The sequence below is a fragment of the Chiloscyllium punctatum genome, chromosome 3 (assembly GCF_047496795.1).
Source record: "Chiloscyllium punctatum isolate Juve2018m chromosome 3, sChiPun1.3, whole genome shotgun sequence".
NCBI classification, from domain to species: domain Eukaryota; kingdom Metazoa; phylum Chordata; class Chondrichthyes; order Orectolobiformes; family Hemiscylliidae; genus Chiloscyllium; species Chiloscyllium punctatum.
In genome coordinates this window covers 54,602,119-54,622,567 of record NC_092741.1, presented here as the reverse complement: position 1 = coordinate 54,622,567, position 20,449 = coordinate 54,602,119, and the positions used below count along the sequence as shown (strand labels likewise).

The 20,449-nt window shown below is 41.8% G+C and overlaps 1 protein-coding gene across 1 annotated transcript in view; it reads right to left on the bottom strand.

Moving 5' to 3' along the window:
* Window positions 1-6,873: 6,873 nt before the first annotated feature.
* bckdhb (branched chain keto acid dehydrogenase E1 subunit beta) overlaps window positions 6,874-20,449 on the bottom strand; it is a 312,116-nt gene continuing 298,540 nt past the window's right edge. The window contains exons 10-11 of the mRNA XM_072553417.1: window positions 18,974-19,123; window positions 6,874-7,264 (exon numbers count right to left, since the gene is read on the bottom strand). Of these exons, the coding sequence (XP_072409518.1) occupies window positions 18,983-19,123 (141 nt within the window). The 3' untranslated portion in view covers window positions 6,874-7,264; window positions 18,974-18,982. The remainder of the gene's footprint in view (window positions 7,265-18,973; window positions 19,124-20,449) is intronic.

Genomic DNA, 20,449 nt, shown 5'->3' with positions numbered 1-20,449 from the left:
ACTTAAAATGTGTTGCTGGAGAAGTGCAGCAGGCCAGGCAGCATCCAAGGAGCAGGAGAATCGACGTTTCCCTCATGCCCGAAACGTTAATTCTCCTGCTCCTTGGATGCTGCCTGACCTGCTGCGCTTTTCCAGCAACATATTTTCAGCTCTGATCTCCAGCATCTGCAATCCTCACTTTCTCCTCCCAACTCCTGTATTCAATACTCTGACCAATAAAAGAAAGCATACCAAACGCCTTCTTCACTATCCTATCTACCTGCAACTCCACTTTCAAGGAGTTATGAACCTGCACTCCAAGGTCTCTTTGTTCAGCAACACTCCCTCAGACCTTACCATTAAATGTATAAGTCCTGCTAAGATTTGTTTTCCCAAAATACAGCACCTCGCATTTATCTGAATTAAACTCCATCTGCCACTTCTCAGCCCATTGGCCCATCTGGTCAAGATCCTGTTGTAATCTGAGGTAACCCTCTTTGCTGTCCACTACACCTCCAATTTTGGTGTCATCTGCAAACTTACTAACTGTACCTCTTTTGCTCACATCCAAATCATTTATTTAAATGACAAAAAGTAGTGGACCCAGCACCAATCCTTGTGGCACACCACTGGTCACAGGCATCCAGTCTGAAAAACAACCCTCCACCACCACTCTCTGTCTTCTACCTTTGAGCCAGCTCTGTATCCAACTGGCTAGTTCTCCCTGTATTCTATGAGATCTAACCTTGCTAATCGGTCTCCCATGGGGAACTTTATCAAATGCCTTACTGAAGTCCATCTAGATCACATCTACTGCTCTGCCCTCATCAATCCTCTTTGTTACTTCTTCAAAAAAACTCAATTAACACAGAGATCATGGTTTTCAGAGCTGTGCTGGTTTTTATCCTCCAAAATGGCTCTGGGATGTAGATTATCTAGACACCTTAAGGTACTGGTGCAGTACCACCAATGCTGCCTACGCAAAATCCTGTGAATTTGCTGGGGAGAAAAACACACCAAAACCAGTTTCTTCGATCAGGTGAGCATCAAGGCAACAACCACCTTCGATCGGGATGCAATGAGCTGGGCATGTCATCTGCATGACCAACCCAAGACTCCCCAAACAGGTGCTCCACTTGTTATGAAGATGTGGGTGTATTGTACCTTCAAGAGAGTTAAAAGATAGCAAAACAATTGACAGCACCAAGTGTTCTCAATAAGGAACAATGTAACACTTGGTCAAAAGCTAGATTAGCTGGGTTGTCTGGAGACAATTAGGCCAATCAGCTTATATTATACTCGCAAAAAATACCAAACTCCAGTCCAGTTTGAATTTAATAGAATGTCAATCATAAAAGCTGATGTTTTGAGGGTATAAGGGAAAATTTAACAGTTGGGAGGAGAACTGCCACACTACCAGCACGTAGAGACTGCCTGGAAAATAGTTCTCTTAAAGGTACCTTTATCGATCTGTAACCTTTGAAGCAGAATCCCCAAGAAGAAAAGAAGACAGGAATACAGAGAAGAACCAAAAGCGGCCTGGTTTTGAGATAAGAAGTTCTGTTTTATAAATCTTAATCGGGATTTTTATTAGACCAGTATCGTAGAGGGAAAAGTAAAAGACAGAATAAAGGAAGGAGTTGTAACTAGTTGTTAGTTAATAATTCTCCCTTATACTATAAGAAATAAAGTTGTTAATTTTTACTTTAAATAGTTCTTGGTCTATTGAATTTCACAGATTACTGCACGGGATAAATTGTTTCTGTGTTGCTGGTTTAGGTTAAGCAGGAGGGTTTATCCCATGTTGTAACACACTCCCAGCTTTGAAATGGCAGGCGAGCCCCAGGTGGACAGAGGAAACGTTTCAGTGATACTCTCAAGGCCTCACTGGTGAAGCGCAGTATTCCCACAGACACCTGGGATTTACTAGTTCAAGACCATCCAAAGTGAAGGATGAGCATCCAGCAAGAGCCTTGCCATCAGTAAAAAGTGAAAGCCAATCAAAAATAGCGCAATGAGCCTGCTGCCACAGCAATGCCCCAAACACCCCTTCCCATGACCACTTTCTGACCCAAGTGTAACAGAGCCTGTGGAAGTTGCATCCGCCTGTACAACTACCTATGGATCACCCTGAATGGAGAAGTATCATCCTCATCTGTGAGAGACCGCAAATGATGATGCAGGTGGGACATGAATAAAAGCCTCCTGACCTTGAGATAGGAACACTCCCACTGTGTCATGAGACTACCACTGGCCATTAAATGCTCTGCCTTCTTAACCACTTACCTGAAGTGTACAAATTTCCTGTTGACAGTAGAAGAAATAAAAGCCTAAGACACTAATTTAAAAGAAAACACGTGGCCTCAAGTGCTTTAATTGCTTTCTTCCTTCCAGCATTGAATCCTGCATTGCTCATAGCAGTTTCTCCTTACACTGCATCTTCCTCTTCTCTCCAAGTCTCTTTTGGTATTTGCATTGCCAAAAGCAGTGAAGTTAATGATTACAATATGAAGTAAAAGCAGACAGGAAAACAACTAGTTCTCAGGCTCCACAAACTCCATACTTTGGTGAGTTCCTGAAATTTGAGGAAATTGTGTGAACTATTAACAATAGAAAAATATGCAATTATCTTTTAAATTTTTACTTATATAAACTATTGACCAGGTTGCTTGACTCCATGAGATTTCTTCAAAAGTGCAGCTCAAAATCTGGTAATGAGGCAAATGGGCATCCACTCCCTCTACCACTGATGCTCAGCAGCAGAGTGCGTACTACCTACAAGATGCACTGTAGAAATTCACCAAAAACCTTTAGACAGAAGAGTGATGATCACCAACAATCTGTCTTGGTCCATCCACGTTGACATGACAGTCAAGAAAGTACAGCAACTTCTCTACTTCCTTAGGTATTATGGTTTCTTGACATTCAATTGCAGTGCTACCACAGAATTCCAACCACCAACATCCTGGGGTGACCAGGGACCAGAAACTTAACGGGACCAGCATATGACTTCTGAGTCTACAAATCAGGTCTGAGTAAATCATCAGCAGACGTTTCAAAGCTTGTCCACCATCTACAAGACACAAGTGTGCGATGGAATACTCTATGCTAGTCTGGATCAGTACAGCTTCAACACGTTGAAGAAATCAATAATAACCAGAACAAATATGAGACACAATTGGCATCCCAATCATGCCTTCCACCATTGGTTTCCAATGGAAGCAATGTGAACTATATACAGATGCAGTGCAGCAACTTGTCAAGCATACTTCAAAAGCACCTTCTAAATCTATGATCTCATCCACCTAGAAGGAAAACATCAGGAGTCAAATGGGAACACCACTATCTACATGTTCCTTTCCAAGTGACATGCTATCCTATTTCAAACTTTATCAGTATTCTTTCATTGTCTCTGGGTTTAAAAGCTGGAAATCCCTTCCAAACAGCTTTGACGATGTACCTGCACAAGAGGTGCCTCAGACTTAAGAATGTGGTGCGGGAAAAGTACAGCAGGTCAGGCAGCATCTGAGGAGCAGAATCAACATTTCGGGCATAAGCCCTTCATTAAGAGGTGCCTCAGTATTTTACAAATACAGAACACAACAGCACCGATAAAGCAATCTCCAAAGAGCTGACCTTGTCAGTAATATTCACAAGAAAGAATAAAAAAGGTTGTAAATGGTAGCTAACCTGCAGTTTATGGGGAAAGTTATGCTGGGATTTAAATCAACAAGAACTGTCTACTTGGACTTGGTATTTTACTTAGAGTCAAGGTTATATTTGCAATGTTATTTTTAATGTAACAGGCATCATGAATTCAGTTTTATTGTCTATTTGCCAATTCCCATCTTAAACAATGTTTTGATATTCATCCCCTTACATGCAAGACAGTTGTGTGACATTTATAACATTTTTCAGCCTTTACACAAAAATTGATTTTACAGCAAATGAACTAAAATGTGCAATACCAGCATTATTTTTAAGAATTCTTTTTAATCTGTTCATTTGTGGGAATTGGGTGTTGCTAGCTGGCTAGCATGTATTGCCCATCCCTAGTTGCCCTCAAGAAGGTAGTAGTGGACTGTTTTCTTGAACTGCTTCAAGTCCACTTGTTCTAGGGTGACCCACAATACCATTATGGAGGGAATTCCAGGATTTTGACCCAGCGACAGTGAAGGAATGGCAATATATTTCCAAGTCAGGATGGTGAGTGGCTTGAAGGGGAACTTGAAGGAGATGGCATTCCCACAAATCTATTGCCAGTGTCCTTCAAGATGGAAGTGGACATGGGTTTGAAAAATGCTGTCTGAGGATCTTTGGGTGAATTTCTGCAGTGCATCTTGTAGATAGTACACACTGCTGCTACTGAGCATCAGTGGTGGAGGGAGGGGATTCTTGAGATGAAGCGCCAATCAAGCAGGTTGCTTTGTCCTGGGTGGTGTCAAGCTTCTTAAGTGTTATTGGAGTGGCACCAATCCAGGCATTGGGGAGTATCCCATCACACTCCTGACTTGTGCCTTGGAGATGGTGGACCATCTTTGGGGACCCATGTGGTGTGTTAATCGCCGCAGTATTCCTAGCCTCTGACCTGCTCTTGTAGCAACTGCATTTACATGGTGACTCCAGTTGATCAATGATAACACCCAGGATGTTGACAGTGGGGGATTCAGTGATGGAAACACCACTGAGTGTCAAGACACAGTGGTTAGATTGTCTCTTGTTAATCACGCTCATAGCTTGGCATTTGTGTGGTGCAAATGTTACTTGTCACGTGTCAGCCCAACCCTGGATATTGTCCAGATTGTGTTGCATTTGGACATGGACTGTTTCAGTATCTGAGGAGTCGCGAATCATGTAGAACATTGTTCAATGATTGGCAAACATCCCCACTTCTGACCTTAGGCTGGAGGAAAAATCACTGGTGAAGCAGCTGAATTTGATTGGGCCTAGGACACTACCCCGAGGAACTCCTGGAGAGATGTCCTGGAGCTGAGAAGATCGATTTCTAATCACCATGACTATTTTCCTTTGTGTCAGGTATGACTCGAACCACTGGAGAGTTTGCCCCTGGATTCTCATTGATTGCAGGTTTGCCAGGGCTCCTTGATGCCACACTCGATCCAACACAGTATTGATGGCAAGATGTCACACTCACCTCACTTCTGGTATTCAGCTTTTGTTCATGTTTGAACCTCGGCTGTATGGAGGTCAGGAGCTGTGTGGTTCTGGTAGAACACAAACTGGGTGTCACTGAGCAAGTTATTGCTGAGCAGGTGATGTTTGATAGCACTGCTGTTGACACTTTCCAACACTTTGTGGATGATCAAGAGTGGACTGATGGGGTGGTAATTGATCAGGTTGGATTTGTCTTAGTTTTCATGTACAGGACATTCTTGGACAATTTTCCACATTAGTAGGTAGATGCCAGTTTTGTAACAGCTTGGCTGGTGGAGCGACAGGTTCTGGAGCACAGGTCTTCAGTACAATTGCTGGAATGTTTTCACAGCCCGTAGCCTTCGCAGCATCCGGTGCGTTCAATTGTTTCTTGATATCACGAGGAATAAATTGAAGTGATTGACGACAGGTATCTGTAATCATATAATCCCTACAGTGTGGAAACAGGCTATTTGGCTCAACAAGTCCACACTGACCCTCTGAAGAGTATCCCAACCCATTCCCCTATCCTATTACTCTACATTACCCCGATTAATGCACCTAGCCTACATATCACCTAACCTGCACATCTTTGGATTGTGGAAGGAAACCGGAGCACCCGGAGGAAACCCACGCAGACACGGGGAGAATGTGCAAACTCCATACAGACAGTTGCCCAAGGCTGGACTTGAACCCGGGTCCCTGGCGTTGTGAGTCAGCAGTGCTAACACTAAGCCACTGTGCTGCCCAAATACTGGAGATCACTGGAGGAGGCTGAGATAGATCATTCACTCGACACTTTTGGCTGAAGACTGCTGTGAAAGCTTTAGCCTTATCTTTTGCACTGATGTACTGGGCCCTTCCATCACTGAGGATGGGGACATTTGTGGAGCCTTCTGCTCCGGTGAGTTGTTCAATCGTCCATCTCATAACTGGATGTTGCAGGAGCTTAGATCTGATGCTAGTTGTGGGATTACTTAATGTTGTCTATCACTTGCTGCTTCTGGTATGCCTGGTGCTGGTCCTGGCATGCCTTCCCACACTCTCCACTGAACCAGGTTTGATCCCCTGGCTTAATGTTAATGGTCAAGTGGGGGATATGTTGGACGGTGTGGGCACAGATTGTGCTGGAGTACAATTCTGCTGCTGTTGATGGCCCATAGCACCTCATGGATGCCCAGTCTTGAGCTGCTAGATCTGTTTGAAGTCAGTCCCATTTAGCATGGTGATAGTGCCACACAACTCCCTCTTGACTGTATAGCACTGTGCTGCCACCTCTGCTGGGTCTGTCCTACTGGTGGGACAGGAAATATCCAGGGATGGTGATGGTGGTATCTCGGATATTGTCTGTAAAGTATGATTATGTCAGGCTGTTGCTTGACTCGTCCCTATGAGACACTGCTCCCAATTCTGGCACTAGCCCCCAGATGTTAGTGAAGAGGACTTTGCAGAGATGACAGGGTTGTTTCTGCCATTGTCTTTTCCGGTGCCCAGGTCGATACCAGATGATCTGTCTGGTTTAATTGTTTTAAGACTTTGTTGCAATTGGTACAACTGAATGGCTTGTTAGGCCAATTCAGAAGGCAATTGAGAGTCAACCGCATTGCTGTGGGTGTGGAAACACATGTAGGCTAGACCAGGTGAGGATGGCAGATTTCCTTCCCTGAAGGACATTAGTGAACCATATGAGTTTTTCCAACAATGGACCATGAGGAAAGAAGACTCACACTTTATTTCAGAAACAGTGTAAGTACTTTTTTATTTTTGTTTGTGTAATAAAAGTCACTTACATCACTACAATACTGGAAGGGCTATTAATATATTGGATGTACACCTTTCACATTCAAACCATAATCAATTTTGAAGAGTCAATACCAATACCATAGCGTGAAAGACAGATAAATAATTGTAATAAGTAACATGGGAAAATTTTGTTGCCTTGACATAATCTTAGTTTAAAGTTCAACCTCTGCCCTTTTAGATTAAATAGAAAAGTATAGGATACAGGATCGCTGTAGCAGTGATATATTTCGGATCATCTCTGCTGTCCCAGGGAGCTCATCTTTTAGGTGATGAAGATTGGTTTGGAGAAAATGGAGGCCTCTGAAAAGCCCTTTCCAGCCTTTATCCTCTAAAAAGGGAAAAGCAAATGACATAAATTCAGATAATTTTAACAACATCTCAATATAATTTCTTAAATTAAGTGGGTGCCAGCAATGCACTGCCTATCTTCTTTCCAGATAAAGTTAGTACAAGGTATAAAAAATCTTGGCAACATTTAAATGGATCACACCCACATCCTATGACAAATGCCAAGGACACAAAAATATTGTATGTTAAATGATTTTTAAAATTCCAAAACACCAAGAAAGGAGGTGTGATCAAACAAAGCTTCAAATGTTGGGAAAGAAACAAAAGTGCGTCATCTTCATAAATTTAATATTTTTCAAAATGTCTGCTACCAATAAATCATAATGCTTCTAACTTTTATATTCATAGTTCTACCTGATATATCTTCCAGGTGAATATCAGAGTTGGTTTGGGAGGAGGTGGTTAGAAGTAACTTAGATGGATAAAGAGACTGCAAGTAACTGTATTCATAAATATTCTCAATGTGTTCTCCAATTTACTTAAGTTATGTGGTCCTTGCAAATGAATGGCTTCACAGTATATCAGACATGGGTACAATACTGTCCCACATTCATGGGAATAAGCATGGAATGATTTAGAGCAGATTCTGGTCCAAGGATCTGTGCAATGGGGAAAGAGATTGAAGCAGAATAGTATCTATGCTGGGTTACTCCTCTTTCCCAAGTGTGGGATTTAGCAATGGGAAACAGATTTTTTCTATCATTCTGATCACAAGGCATTTTTTAATGGAAGGTGATGGCGATGGTGAAAACGTGGCTTATAGGGTTGTTGAGCAGCAAAGTAATTGTGCCAGAATTTGGCCTATATTTCCAAATATTTTAACAGGTTTAACAAGACCATCAATTTAAATACTTGCAGATCTTGTCTCTTTCTGTTTGAGTAATGGAAAGTTTTCTCATCATAGACATGCACAGTGAGAGTTGATCGGCATAAGAGTTGAGAATTCTCAGTAACTGACAAGTAGGCCCATCAGGCATAAAGCTATGACATATTCACTGCAGTTTGTGATTACTGTTCTCCAATGTTGCAGTTGTGGAAGAAGAGATTTTGTAGAGTCTACTGAGAAGGTAGTACAGTTCATGATGATTTTGAATTGGCTTTCTCATATCCAGCCATATTTTATTCTTATCCCATTGTTGTTAAGTCAATAGCAGCCTACAGTCTCTGTGCAAAGCCCTTTTCAGGATTACAATGACACCCAGCAAACATGATACACAAAGAAATTGGTCTCACAGCCTTCTAATTTGGTAAATAAAATGCTTTATGGGTAAGATTAACTTAAGAAGCACTAAGTCAGACAAGTGGTTGATGTGGAAGAAATTTTTCGTGAGATCAATCATATCACAGGATGATTTAAGTTTATGGAAAAGGAAATAAATGGCCTGCAAAAATATTGTTTTGGATGGAACAAAGGCAGATTTTACTGAAATAAGGCAGGATCTGGTCAAAGTAGACTAGGATCAACTACTTGGGGGAAAATCTATAGCAGAAAAGCAGGGTATGGGTGTGGGTGTTTAAAAGGAAACGAGGAGAGTACAGACCCAATATGTTCCCTTTAAGGTGACATGTGGGAGCGTCAAGCCCAGAGAACCCTGGATGTCGAGAAATATTTTGGACTGGATAAGAAGGAAAATTAAAGCTTTTAATAGGTACAATGGGATTCTGGGTAATCTATGAGGGAGGACGGGAAAAATTTCTGGCTGTAAGAGCTGCTCCTCTTCTTGAGGTACTTTAGGTGCTGGAGGTGATTTCCTCAAATTCCAGGAGCAGCAATTAGTGTTTTATATGCTGCTGCATTGTTTTGGAACTTTGGAAAAAAAAGTCAAAACAACAGCAGTTTTAAAAGGGAGAAGAAAAGACAAAGGAAGCACATGGTGAGGACAGTGCAGGAGAGAGAGAGAGAGAGAGACAGAGACAGAGACAGAGACACAGAGAGAGAACCTGCACAGTTACTGCCTTTGCTGTTTTTGAATTCATGTGTCACTAGACATTGGAGTGCATCTGGGAAAATTAACAAACAGTGAATTTCACAACTAATCTTGGAGGAACCGGTTTGGGAGAAGTTCACAACAGAGAATCAGATAAGTTAATCGTTGTTTTAAGTCTTCCAAGAGAAATGCTGCATTAGTGAGTACAGTGGGTTCTTTCTTGATTATATGTTTTTGGAGATAAGTCTCTTGATTAAACTTAATATAAGCCATAGCTCTTAATTTAACCTGGTTTAGTTTTTGTAGATGAATAAGACTGTGTTATTTTCTGGGTCTGTAGATTGTGAAGGAACAAAAATGGCCTTTGCAGTGATATGTATTTCTTGTCACATGTGGGAGTTTAAAGAGAGTTTAAGGGTCACTGCGGATTTTAGCTGCCATAAATGCTGTTGGAAGCGAATCTTATCAGATCAAGTAGATTGGTTGGAGAGACAGATAGAAGCCATGAGGAATTTGCAACAGCAACAGTATGTGATGGATGGCAGTTATAGAAAGGGGGGAAAAGTCTCAGATACAGTCACATAGATGGGTTAACTCCAGGAAGGGTAAGAGAGGTAGGCAGCTAGAGCAGGAGCCTTTTGTGGATATACCCATTTCAAACAGGTATGCTGTTTTAGAAAATGCAGGGGGTGATGGATTCTCAGGGGAACGTAGCACGAACAGCCAAGTTTCTGATATTGAGACTGGCTCTAATGCAACGAGGGGTACGTCGGCTTCCAAAAGATCAATTGTGTTAGGGGATTCTGAAGTCAGAGGTACAGACAGATGTTTCTGTGGCCAGCAGAGAAAAAGCAGAATGGTGTGTTGTTTCCCTGGTGCCAGGATCAAGGATGTCTCAGAGAGGGTGCAGAATGTTCTCATGGGGGAGAGGGACCAGCAAGAAGTCATTGTCCATGTTGGAAACAACGATATCGGAAGGGAAAAGATTGAGATTCTGAAGGGAGATTACAGAGTTAGGCAGAAATTTAAAAAGGAGGTCCTCAAGGGTAGTAATATCTGGATTACTCCCAGTGCTATGAGCGAGTGAGGACAGGAATAGGAGGCTGGAGCAGATGAATGTATGGCTGAGGAGTTGGTGTATGGGAGAAGGATTCACATTTTTGGATCATTGGAATCTCTTTTGGGGTAGAAGTGACCTGTACAAGAAGGATGGATTGCACCTAAATTGAAAGGGGACTAATATACTGACAGGGAAATTTGCTAGAACTGCTTGGGAAGATTTAAACGAGTAAGGGGGGTGGGGGAGGGGAGGGGGGAGGGGGGGGGGAGGGGTGGGGTGGGACCCAGGGAGATAGTGAGGAAAAAGATCAATCTGACACTGTACAGTTGAGAACAGAAGTGAGTCAAACAGTCAGGGCAGGCAGGGACAAGGTAGGACTAATAAAATAAACTGCATTTATTTCAATGCAATGGGCCTAACAGGAAAGGCAGATAAACTCAGGGCATGGTTAGGAACATGGGACTGGGATATCATAGCAATTACAGAAACATGGCTCAGGGATGGGCAGGACTGGCAGCTTAATGTTCCAGGATACAAATGCTACAGGAAGGATAGAAAGGGAAGTAAGAGAGGAGGGGGAGTGGCATTTTTGATAAGGGATAGCATTACAGCTATGCTGAGGGAGGATATTCCTAGAAATACATTTAGGGAACTTATTTGGGTGGAACTGAGAAATAAGAAAGGGATGATAACCTTATTGGGATTGTATTATAGACCCCCTAATAGTCAGAGGGAAATTGAGAAACAAACTTGTAAGGAGGTCTCAGCTATCTGTAAGAATAATAGGGTAGTTATGGTAGGGGATTTTAAGTTTCCAAACATCGACTGGGACTGCCATACTGTTAAAGGTTCAGATGGAGAGGAATTTCTTAAGTGTGTACAAGACAATTTTCTGATTCAGTATGTGGATGTACCTACTAGAGAAGGTACAAAACTTGACCTACTCTTAGGAAATAAGGCAGGGCAGGTGATTGAGGTGTCAGTGGGGGAGCACTTTGGGGCCAGAAACTATAATTCTATTAGATTTAAAATAGTGATGGAAAAGGATAGACCAGATCTAAAACTTGAAGTTCTAAATTGGAGGAAGGCCAATTTTGATGGCATTAGGCAAAAACTTTCAAAGGCTGATTGGGCGTAGATGTTCGCAGGTAAACGAATGGCTGGAAAATGGGAAGCCTTCAGAAATGAGATAACAAGAGCCCAAAGAAAGTATATTCCTGTTAGGATGAAAGGAGAGGCTGGTAGGTATAGGGAATGCTGGATGACTAAAGAATTTGAGGTTTTGGTTAAGAAAAAGAAGGAAGCATATGTAAGGTATAGACAGGATAGATTGAGTGAATCCATAGAAGAGTATAAAGGCAGTAGGAATATACTTAATTGAGAGATCAGGAGGGCAAAAAGGGGACGAGAGATTGCTTTAGCAAACAGATTTAAGGAGAATCCAAACAGTTTTTACAAATACATTAAGGACAAAACGGTAACTAGGGAGAGAATAGGGCCCCTCAAAGATCAGCAAGGCGGCCTTTGTGTGGAGCCGTAGGAGATGGGGGAGATACTAAATAAGTATTTTGCATCAGTATTTACTGTGGAAAAGTACATGGAAGATATAGACTCTAGGGACATCTTAAAAAATGTCCAGATTACAGAGGAGGAAGTACTGGATGTCTTGAAACGCATAAAAGTGGATAAATCCCCAGGACCTGATCAGGTGTACCCTAGAACTCCGTGGAAAGCTAGGAAAGTGATGGCTGGGCCTCTTGCTATGATATTTGTATCATCGATATTCACAGGTGAGGTGCCAGATGACTGGGGGTTGACTAACATGGTGCCACTGTTTAAGAAAGGAGGTAAGGACAAGCCAGGGAACTATAGACCATTGAGCCCGATGTCGGTGGTGGGCAAGTTGTTGGAGGGAATCCTGAGGGACAGGATGTTCATGTATGTGGAAAGTCAACGAATGATTAGGGATAGTGAACATGGCTTTGTGCGTGGGAAATCATGTCTCACAAACTTGATTAAGTTTTTTGAAGAAGTAACAAAGAGGATTGATGAGGACAGAACGATGGACGTGATTTATATGGACTTCAGTAAGGCATTTGACAAGGTTCCCCATGGGAGACTGATTAGCAAGGTTAGATCTCATGGAATACAATGAGAACTAGCCATTTGGATACAGAACTGGCTCAAAGGTAGAAGACAGAGTGTGGTGGTGGAGGGTTGTTTTTCAGACTGGAGGCCTGTGACCAGTGGAATGCCACAAAGATCGATGCTGGGTCCTGTACTTTTTGTCATTTACATAAATGATTTGGATGCGAGCATAAGAGGTACAGTTAGTAAGTTTGCAGATGACACCAAAATTGGAGGTGTAGTGGACAGCAAAGAAGGTTGTCTCAGATTACAACGGGATCTTGATCAGGTGGCTCAATGGGCTGCGAAGTGGCAGATGGAGTTTAATTTAGATAAATGTGAGGTGCTGCATTTTGGAAAAGCAAATCAGAGCAGGACTTATACACTTAATGGTAAGGTCCTAGGGAGTGCTGCTGAACAAAGAGACCTTGGAGTACAGGTTCATAGCTCCTTGAAAGTGGAGTCACAGGTAGATAGAATAGTGAAGAAGGTGGTTGGTATGCTTTCCTTTACTGAGTACAGGAATTGGGAGGTCATGTTGTGGCTGTACAGGTCTATTGGTTAGGCCACTGATGGAAATTGTGTGCATTCCTGGTCTCCTTCCTATCGGAAAGATGTTGTGAAACATGAAAGGGTTCAGAAAAGATTTACAAGGATGTTACCAGGGTTGGAGGATTTGAGCTATAGGGGGGCTGAACAAGCTGGATGACTAAAGAAATTGAGGATTTGGTTAAGAAAAAGAAGGAAGCATATGTAAGGTATAGACAGGATAGATCAAGTGAACCCTTAGAACAGTATAAAGGAAGTATGAGTATACCTAAGTGGGAAATCAGGAGGGCAAAAAGGGGTATGAGATAGCTTTGGCAAATAGAATTAACGAGAGTCCAAAGGGTTTTTACAAATACATTAAGGACAAAAGGAGAATATGGGAGAGAATATGGCCCCTCAAAGATTAGCAAGGCAGCCTTTGTGTGGAGTCGCAGAAAATGGGGGAGGTATAAATGAATATTTTGCATCAGTATTTACTGTGGAAAAGGAAATGGAAGATATAGACTGTAGGGAAATAGATGGTGACATCTTGCAAGATGTCCAGATGTCCAGGTAAGTATAGGAAGAAATGCAAGATATTCCAAAAGTATATGTAGGAGAACAGGATAGCAAGGAAAGAATAGGGCCCATGAGGGACTGAGAAGGCAATCTGTGTGCTGAACTGGAGGACACTGGTAGGGTTTTAAACAAGTATTTTGCATCTGCCCTCACTCAGGAAAACAGGATGTAAGTACAGAATATGGGGAAAAGGACTGTAAGATTCTTGAACAGTTTGACACAGGGGGGGCATTAGAGGTATTGGTGAGCTTAAACGTGAACAAATGCCCAGATCCTGTTCAGGTGCATCTCAGGCTGCTTTGGGAGACGAAAGAAGAAATTGCAGAGGCTCAGATTTTTAACATTTTTTCTGGCTATGGGGAGTGCCAAAGGACAGGAAGACAGCTAATGTGGCTTGACTTTTCAAAAGGGTATGAAGGATAAACCAGAGATTTGCAGACCAGAGGTAGGGAAACATCTCACTTCAGTGATAGGGAAGGTACTGAAAATATTCTGAAGGAGAGAATTAATCTCCATTTGGAGAGGCAAGGTTTTATTGTGGGTAGTCAGCAATGTTTTGTCTGAGGGAGGTCATGCTCAACAAATTTAATTAAACAGATACAAAGGAGGTGATTAGGTGTGTCAAATGACAGTAGTGTAGTTGATGTAGTTTATAGAGATGTCAGCAAGGCCTTTGACATGGTCTTTCAAGTGAAAGTGATAAAGATGGCAAAACATGTGGGACCCAGGGTAATTTGGCAAGATGGATTCAAAACGGGCTTACTGGTAGAAGTCTATTTGTGTGACCATTGACCAGTGTCTGGTCACATACTGCAGGGATCAGTGCTGTCCCTTATTGTCCATTTTATATATATAAAAAAAGGTACAGATGAGAATGTCAGGAGAGGAGGAGATGATAAATAAGTTTGTAAATGACATGAAGATTGTGAGGTGGCTACTAGTGAGGAAGAAGGTTTTAGATTACAGAAAGATTTAGGAGGATTAGTCAAATGGGCAGATCAAAGGCAAGTGAAATTTAACATGGAAATGTGTGAGGTGATGCACTTTGGAAGAAAGAAAGAAACAATGGAGTACTTAATGAATGGCAAGACACCAGCAAGCTCAGAGTAACAGGGAGATCTTTGGGTGTTTATCCACACATCCCTGAAGCCAACAGAACAGTTATTAGGGTAATTAAGATGACACATGGGATGCATGCCTTTCTCAGCTATGGCATAGGGAGGTTATGTTGCAGCTGTCTAAAACTTTAGTCAGTCCACAACTGAAGCACTATGTGCAATCTGGTCACTGCACTGTAGGAATGATTCGGAGATGCCAGTGTTGAACTGCGAGACTACGGATTTCTTACAGAAACTCAGCACCCATGGACCAGTTGAACCGGGAACATTCCTCATCACAATGGACGTTTCCGCACTCTACACCAGCATCCTCCACAAGGATGGCATCGCAGCAACAGCCTCAGTACTCAACACCAACAACTGCCAGCCTCCAAACACCATCCTACAACTCATCCGCTTTATCCTCGATCATAACGTCTTCACCTTTGACAACCAATGCTTCATCCAGACACACGGAACAGGCATGGGGACCAAATTTGCACCCCAATATGCCAACATTTTTATGCACAGGTTCGAACAAGATTTCTTCTCTATGCAGGTTCTCCAACCAACATTGTACACCAGGTACATTGATGACATTTTCTTCCTCTGGGCCCACGGCGAGGAGTCACTGATAAAACTACACAGTGACATCAACAAGTTTCATCCCACCATCAAACTCACCATGGACTACTCTCGACTATCTGTCTCATTCTTGGACACGTGTGTCTCCATCAAGGACGGATACCTCAGCACCACACTCTACCGCAAACCCACAGACAACGTCACAATGCTACACTTCTCCAGCTTCCACCCAAAACATATTAAAACAACCATTCCCTATGGACAAGCCCTACGCATACACCGGATCTGCTCAGATGAGGAGGAATGTGACGGACACCAGGAAGTACTCAAGGATGCCCTCACAAGAACGGGGTACGATGCTCAACTCATCGACCGCCAGTTCCGACATGCCACAGCAAGGAACCGTAATGACCTCCTCAGGAGACAGACACGGGCTGCAACTGACAGGGTACCCTTCATTGTTCAGAATTTCCCAGGGGCTGAACAATTACGCCATGTTCTTCGTGACCTGCAACACATTATCAATGAGGATCAGGACCTCACCAAGACCTTCCCCACACCTCCACTACTTGCCTTTAAACAACCGCCAAACCTCAAACAGATCATTGTTCGTAGCAAACTGCACGGCTCTCAGGACAATTCCATACAACCCTGTCACGGTAGACGCTACAAGACGTGTCAGATTGTGGACATAGATACCACCATTACGCGTGGGAACACGTCCCACCTTATACATGGCAGGTACTCATGTGACTCAGCCAACATTGTCTATCTTATACGTTGCAGGCAAGGATGCCCGGAGACATGGTACATTGGGGAAACCGAGCAAAGGCTATGACAACGGATGAATGGGCAGCGCACAACAATCAACAGCAGGGTTCCCTTCCAGTTGGGGAACACTTCAGTGGTCCAGGACATTCAGCCTCGGACCTTCGGGTGACCATCCTCCAAGGTGGACTTCGGGACAGGCGGCAGAGGAAAGTGGCCGAGCAGAGGCTGATAGCTAAGTTCGGTACCCATAGGGAGGGCCTCAACAGGGACCTTGGGTTCATGTCACATCACAGGTGATCACCATTGCACTACACACACACACACACACACACACAGATATTCCTACACAAACACACTCTTACATACACACAGACACCCACACACACCCTTATAGACACCCACACATGCACCCCCTCACAGACTTAAGTCACTCTGTGCGCGCGCGCGCACACACACACACACACACACACACACACACACACACCCCACCCCACCCCAGACACACAGACAGACAAAGACCCATATGCACACATATATTTTGTGTGGTGAATTTTTTTGTACTTGCAGAGTTACATTGCACTTTGCTCAAAAACTACATACATTCATGTAGAACTTTGAGCTCAAAAACTACATGAATTTATGTAAAACTCTGTTATCTCACTTTTTAGATTGGAATCAATCTAAACATCAGGTCGTAGACAGAGAACACAGGGGGATAACACCTTCAACATATTGTCTAGCTATCACCATTGTTAACAGCTAACCCGAGAATGCAACTTTAAAAAAAGGGTTTTGTGATTTACACGTGAAAGAAGTGAAACTATCACTGTATTCTAACAGATGAAAGGCTTAACAGACAATCAATTTTTCAATGTATAATTTCAGTTACATCACACTGAAAATTTTTGCTATAAATTCTGTGTTACGATTGAGCCCTCCACTATCACCTGATGAAGGAGCGTTGCTCCGACAGCTAGTGTGCTTCCAATTAAACCTGTTGGACTATAACCTGGTGTTGTGTGATTTTTAGCACTGTAGGAAGGATGTGATTGTACTGGAGGGAATGCAGAGGAGATTCATCAGGATATTGCCTTGGTTGCAGCAGGATAGCCATGAAGAAAGATTAGATGGGAGAGGTTGTGTTTATTTAGAGCAGAGAAAGCTAAGGGAGGACCTGATGAATATGTTGTATAAAAGCTGTATAAGATTATAAGGAGCACGGACAGGATAGATAGGAAGCAGCTGTTCCTCTTGGATGAAGGGTCAACAAGGGGACATAATTCTTAAGGTGAAGAGCCGGAGATTTAGAGGGAATATGAGAGGTTGGTGGGAATCTGGAATGCACTGCCTGGGAGGGAAGTAGAGATGGAAGACATCACAGCCTTTAAAAAGTACAAGGATCAGGATTTATACGTTATAATATTCAAAGCAATGAGCCTAGTGCTAGAAAATGGGATTAATGTAGATAGGCCAGTGCAGACTCAATGGGCCAAAGGGCCTTTTCTTTGCTGTATAATTATTTTACTTTATACTCTGCAAGTGCAGCTGTGTCCTAAACGTTTTGCCTAATTTGTAGTCTAGTAATTACCTCAAACCACTGTAACCTAAAATTCAGGTCTTTGAGAAATTTTATGACTGTATAAACAAAAGGACCATAAGACCAATGTCTTTTATCAGATGTATTCCTCTGTGAAGTGCTTGAGATGACTTTAAGATGGTATATAAATGTAAGTTGTTGTTCGCCCCAATAACAAGCTACACAAGAATTCTGATGGTGAGTACAATGCATTGGCACTTAGTAGGTTAAAATAGTACCATTGAAATATAGGTATTTGCAATATTGCAGCAATGTCAACGACTTAATCTGGACATGGTGAGCACTAAACCATCTAAATTATGGAAAAAGCAACTTTGATATGAAGACTTATATGCTACATTATGAAATAAAGCAAGAAAACGTTTATTTACAGATGAATATACTAATTAGGCCAAGGAGACACGTTGGCTCCTCAAGCCAATCAAGTTTTATCTGTTTGTGTTTGAGTTTAACATTCCCACCTTTAATTTTGTTGCTTAGCAAGAACCTATCTACTTCTCGCTTAAAATTATTTAATGACCCTATCTCCAGCACCTTTTGAAGGAGTGTTCCAAAGTCACACAATCCTCTATGAGATAAGGTTCTCCTCATCTCTGTCCTAAAAAGGACAGTCATGCCCCCTGGTTCTGGACTCAACCATAAGAGGAAATATCCTGTCCAGTTCTATCTTGTTAAGATTGTTCAGGACCTTATTTAGTTTAGTTATTTATTATTATGTTGCCAATTGTGAAAATAAATTAATACAACACTGCTATTGTTCCTATTCACCTCATATTCTCAATTCTGTTTTGGTGATTAATACTTAAGATTACTGATACATGCAAAGTAAAAACCAAACTTGAATTTAAAGCGTACTCTGTCAGTCCTCAGGATACCACAAACATCTCCATAGCCAAAGAATTAAGCACTTTTGAAATGTTGTCAATGTTGGAAAGTAAATATAAAGCAGCTTTTTCCAAAATAAATATTTAGTTGGCCGAACAGTTGAAATTGTGTCGATTCATTAGATGCATTAAGTTCATATTCAATGTGAACACAGCTTTTGATAATTCCAGCAATAGAAAGAATTTTTTGAAACACTACAGTAATGGCAGCACAAATGATGCTCCTTTTTTTCTCTGAACATTATGTACTTTTGGCAATAAGCTAGCCCATCAGATTGAAATTCAAGCTACTCTTTATGTTTCTCTCTTTTTTCAAATGATATAATTTTGACTGTTAAATTGAAACAGCACATATTACTTAAAAACAAATAACAGGAGGTAAGTTAAAGGTAATTGAAGCTGAAATACTCAAACATCAGCATAACAATGTTTCCCAAATTTCTGATTATGTGAATGCCTTGTAACTGACTTGCAGATTTAATCTACACACATTCACAGTGTTAACATGTCCATTTGATCCTGGGGTTTCTTACCTGTCACATTTAATAATTTATCATTTTCCGCACAGCATCAAAGCACTTCCATTTATCTGGTATGTAGAAGGGTTCAAAGATGTGCGGGAAAGGTGTGTCATATCCACAGACTCTACTGATCGGTGCCTCCAGATTAAGAAAGCATTCTTCCTGTAAATTGCAACGAAAAAGTAATATGAGCCACAGGTTTCAGCAGCAATCAGATTTTGTTTACAAAAATTAACCTTCTAGGTGGTTCAGCTACACCCACAAAGCACAAAGTGTACTCTATTTAGTCCCTGCTCTATCTAGTACTCGTTTGTGTTAACAAATACTGTTTCTGATATCGTGTATTGTGCTCTGAGCACTTCTGGCCCAGAACTGACGTGGTAACATCATATCAACTGGTTTAGTTTTCAGTGTCTGACATTTCTTTTCTCCACATTGCAAATCCATCCATGTTCCCTTATCTGCATAACATTAATCTGACTCATGAAAGGCAGATTTAGTTTACAGAAAAAATATGCAGCATGTCTCACAATGATATTATTGTTCCTTTTTGTGTTTAATAGGTCATATAATAAGAAAGGATCTACTTCAAAGCTTTGTTCATTGAGTTAAAGAATTCTCTCCAAGGGACATTCAAAGCATCTACTGTAGCAGTGCTTCCTGGTATAATGTCCAAAGGTGATAACACACATTTCTCAACTTATGTAAAAATAATCTATGCAAATTCTGCTTGTAATCACTCTATACATGTTCAGAAAGCAAACTGATCTCAACTATTGGGTCCCTATCCTCAACATTTTATCAAAACCACTGTAATATAGTAAGAAGAAAATATATTCTATGATTTTGCACTGCTTTTAAGCAATAATTTACATCTATACAGGTCAGCACGGGGGAATAACAAGTTGCTATTTTGATTAAACAACAAGGATACAGAAAGTGGCACTTGTCATAATGCATGAATAGCATATTCCATTAATGACAATTGCTGCTGATAATATCATATTGACATTACTGATAGGATACATGATATTCCACAGTTCCAGAATTCTGCAGATCCTGAAGCAGTCCACATTCATGAGCAGTAAAACCTGCACAACATCCAGGTATGGGTTAGCACTGCTGCCTCACAGTGCCAGAGACCCAGGTTCAATTCCCGCCTCAGGCGACTGACTGTGTGGAGTTTGCACTTTCTCCCCGTGTCTGCGTGGGTTTCCTCCGGGTGCTCTGGTTTCCTCCCACAGTCCAAAAATGTGCAGGTTAGGTGAATTGGCCACGCTAAATTGCCCGTAGTGTTAGTGTAGGGGAAGGGGTATGGGTGGGTTTGATTCGGCGGGTCGGTGTGGACTTGTTGGGCCGAAGGGCCTGTTTCCACACTGTAAGTAATCTAATCTAAAGAGTCAAATAGCATTCACTTCACACCAAATGCCAGACAAAGACTTTATCCAAGAGTGTTTAACCATCTCCACTTGATATGTATTCAATTAT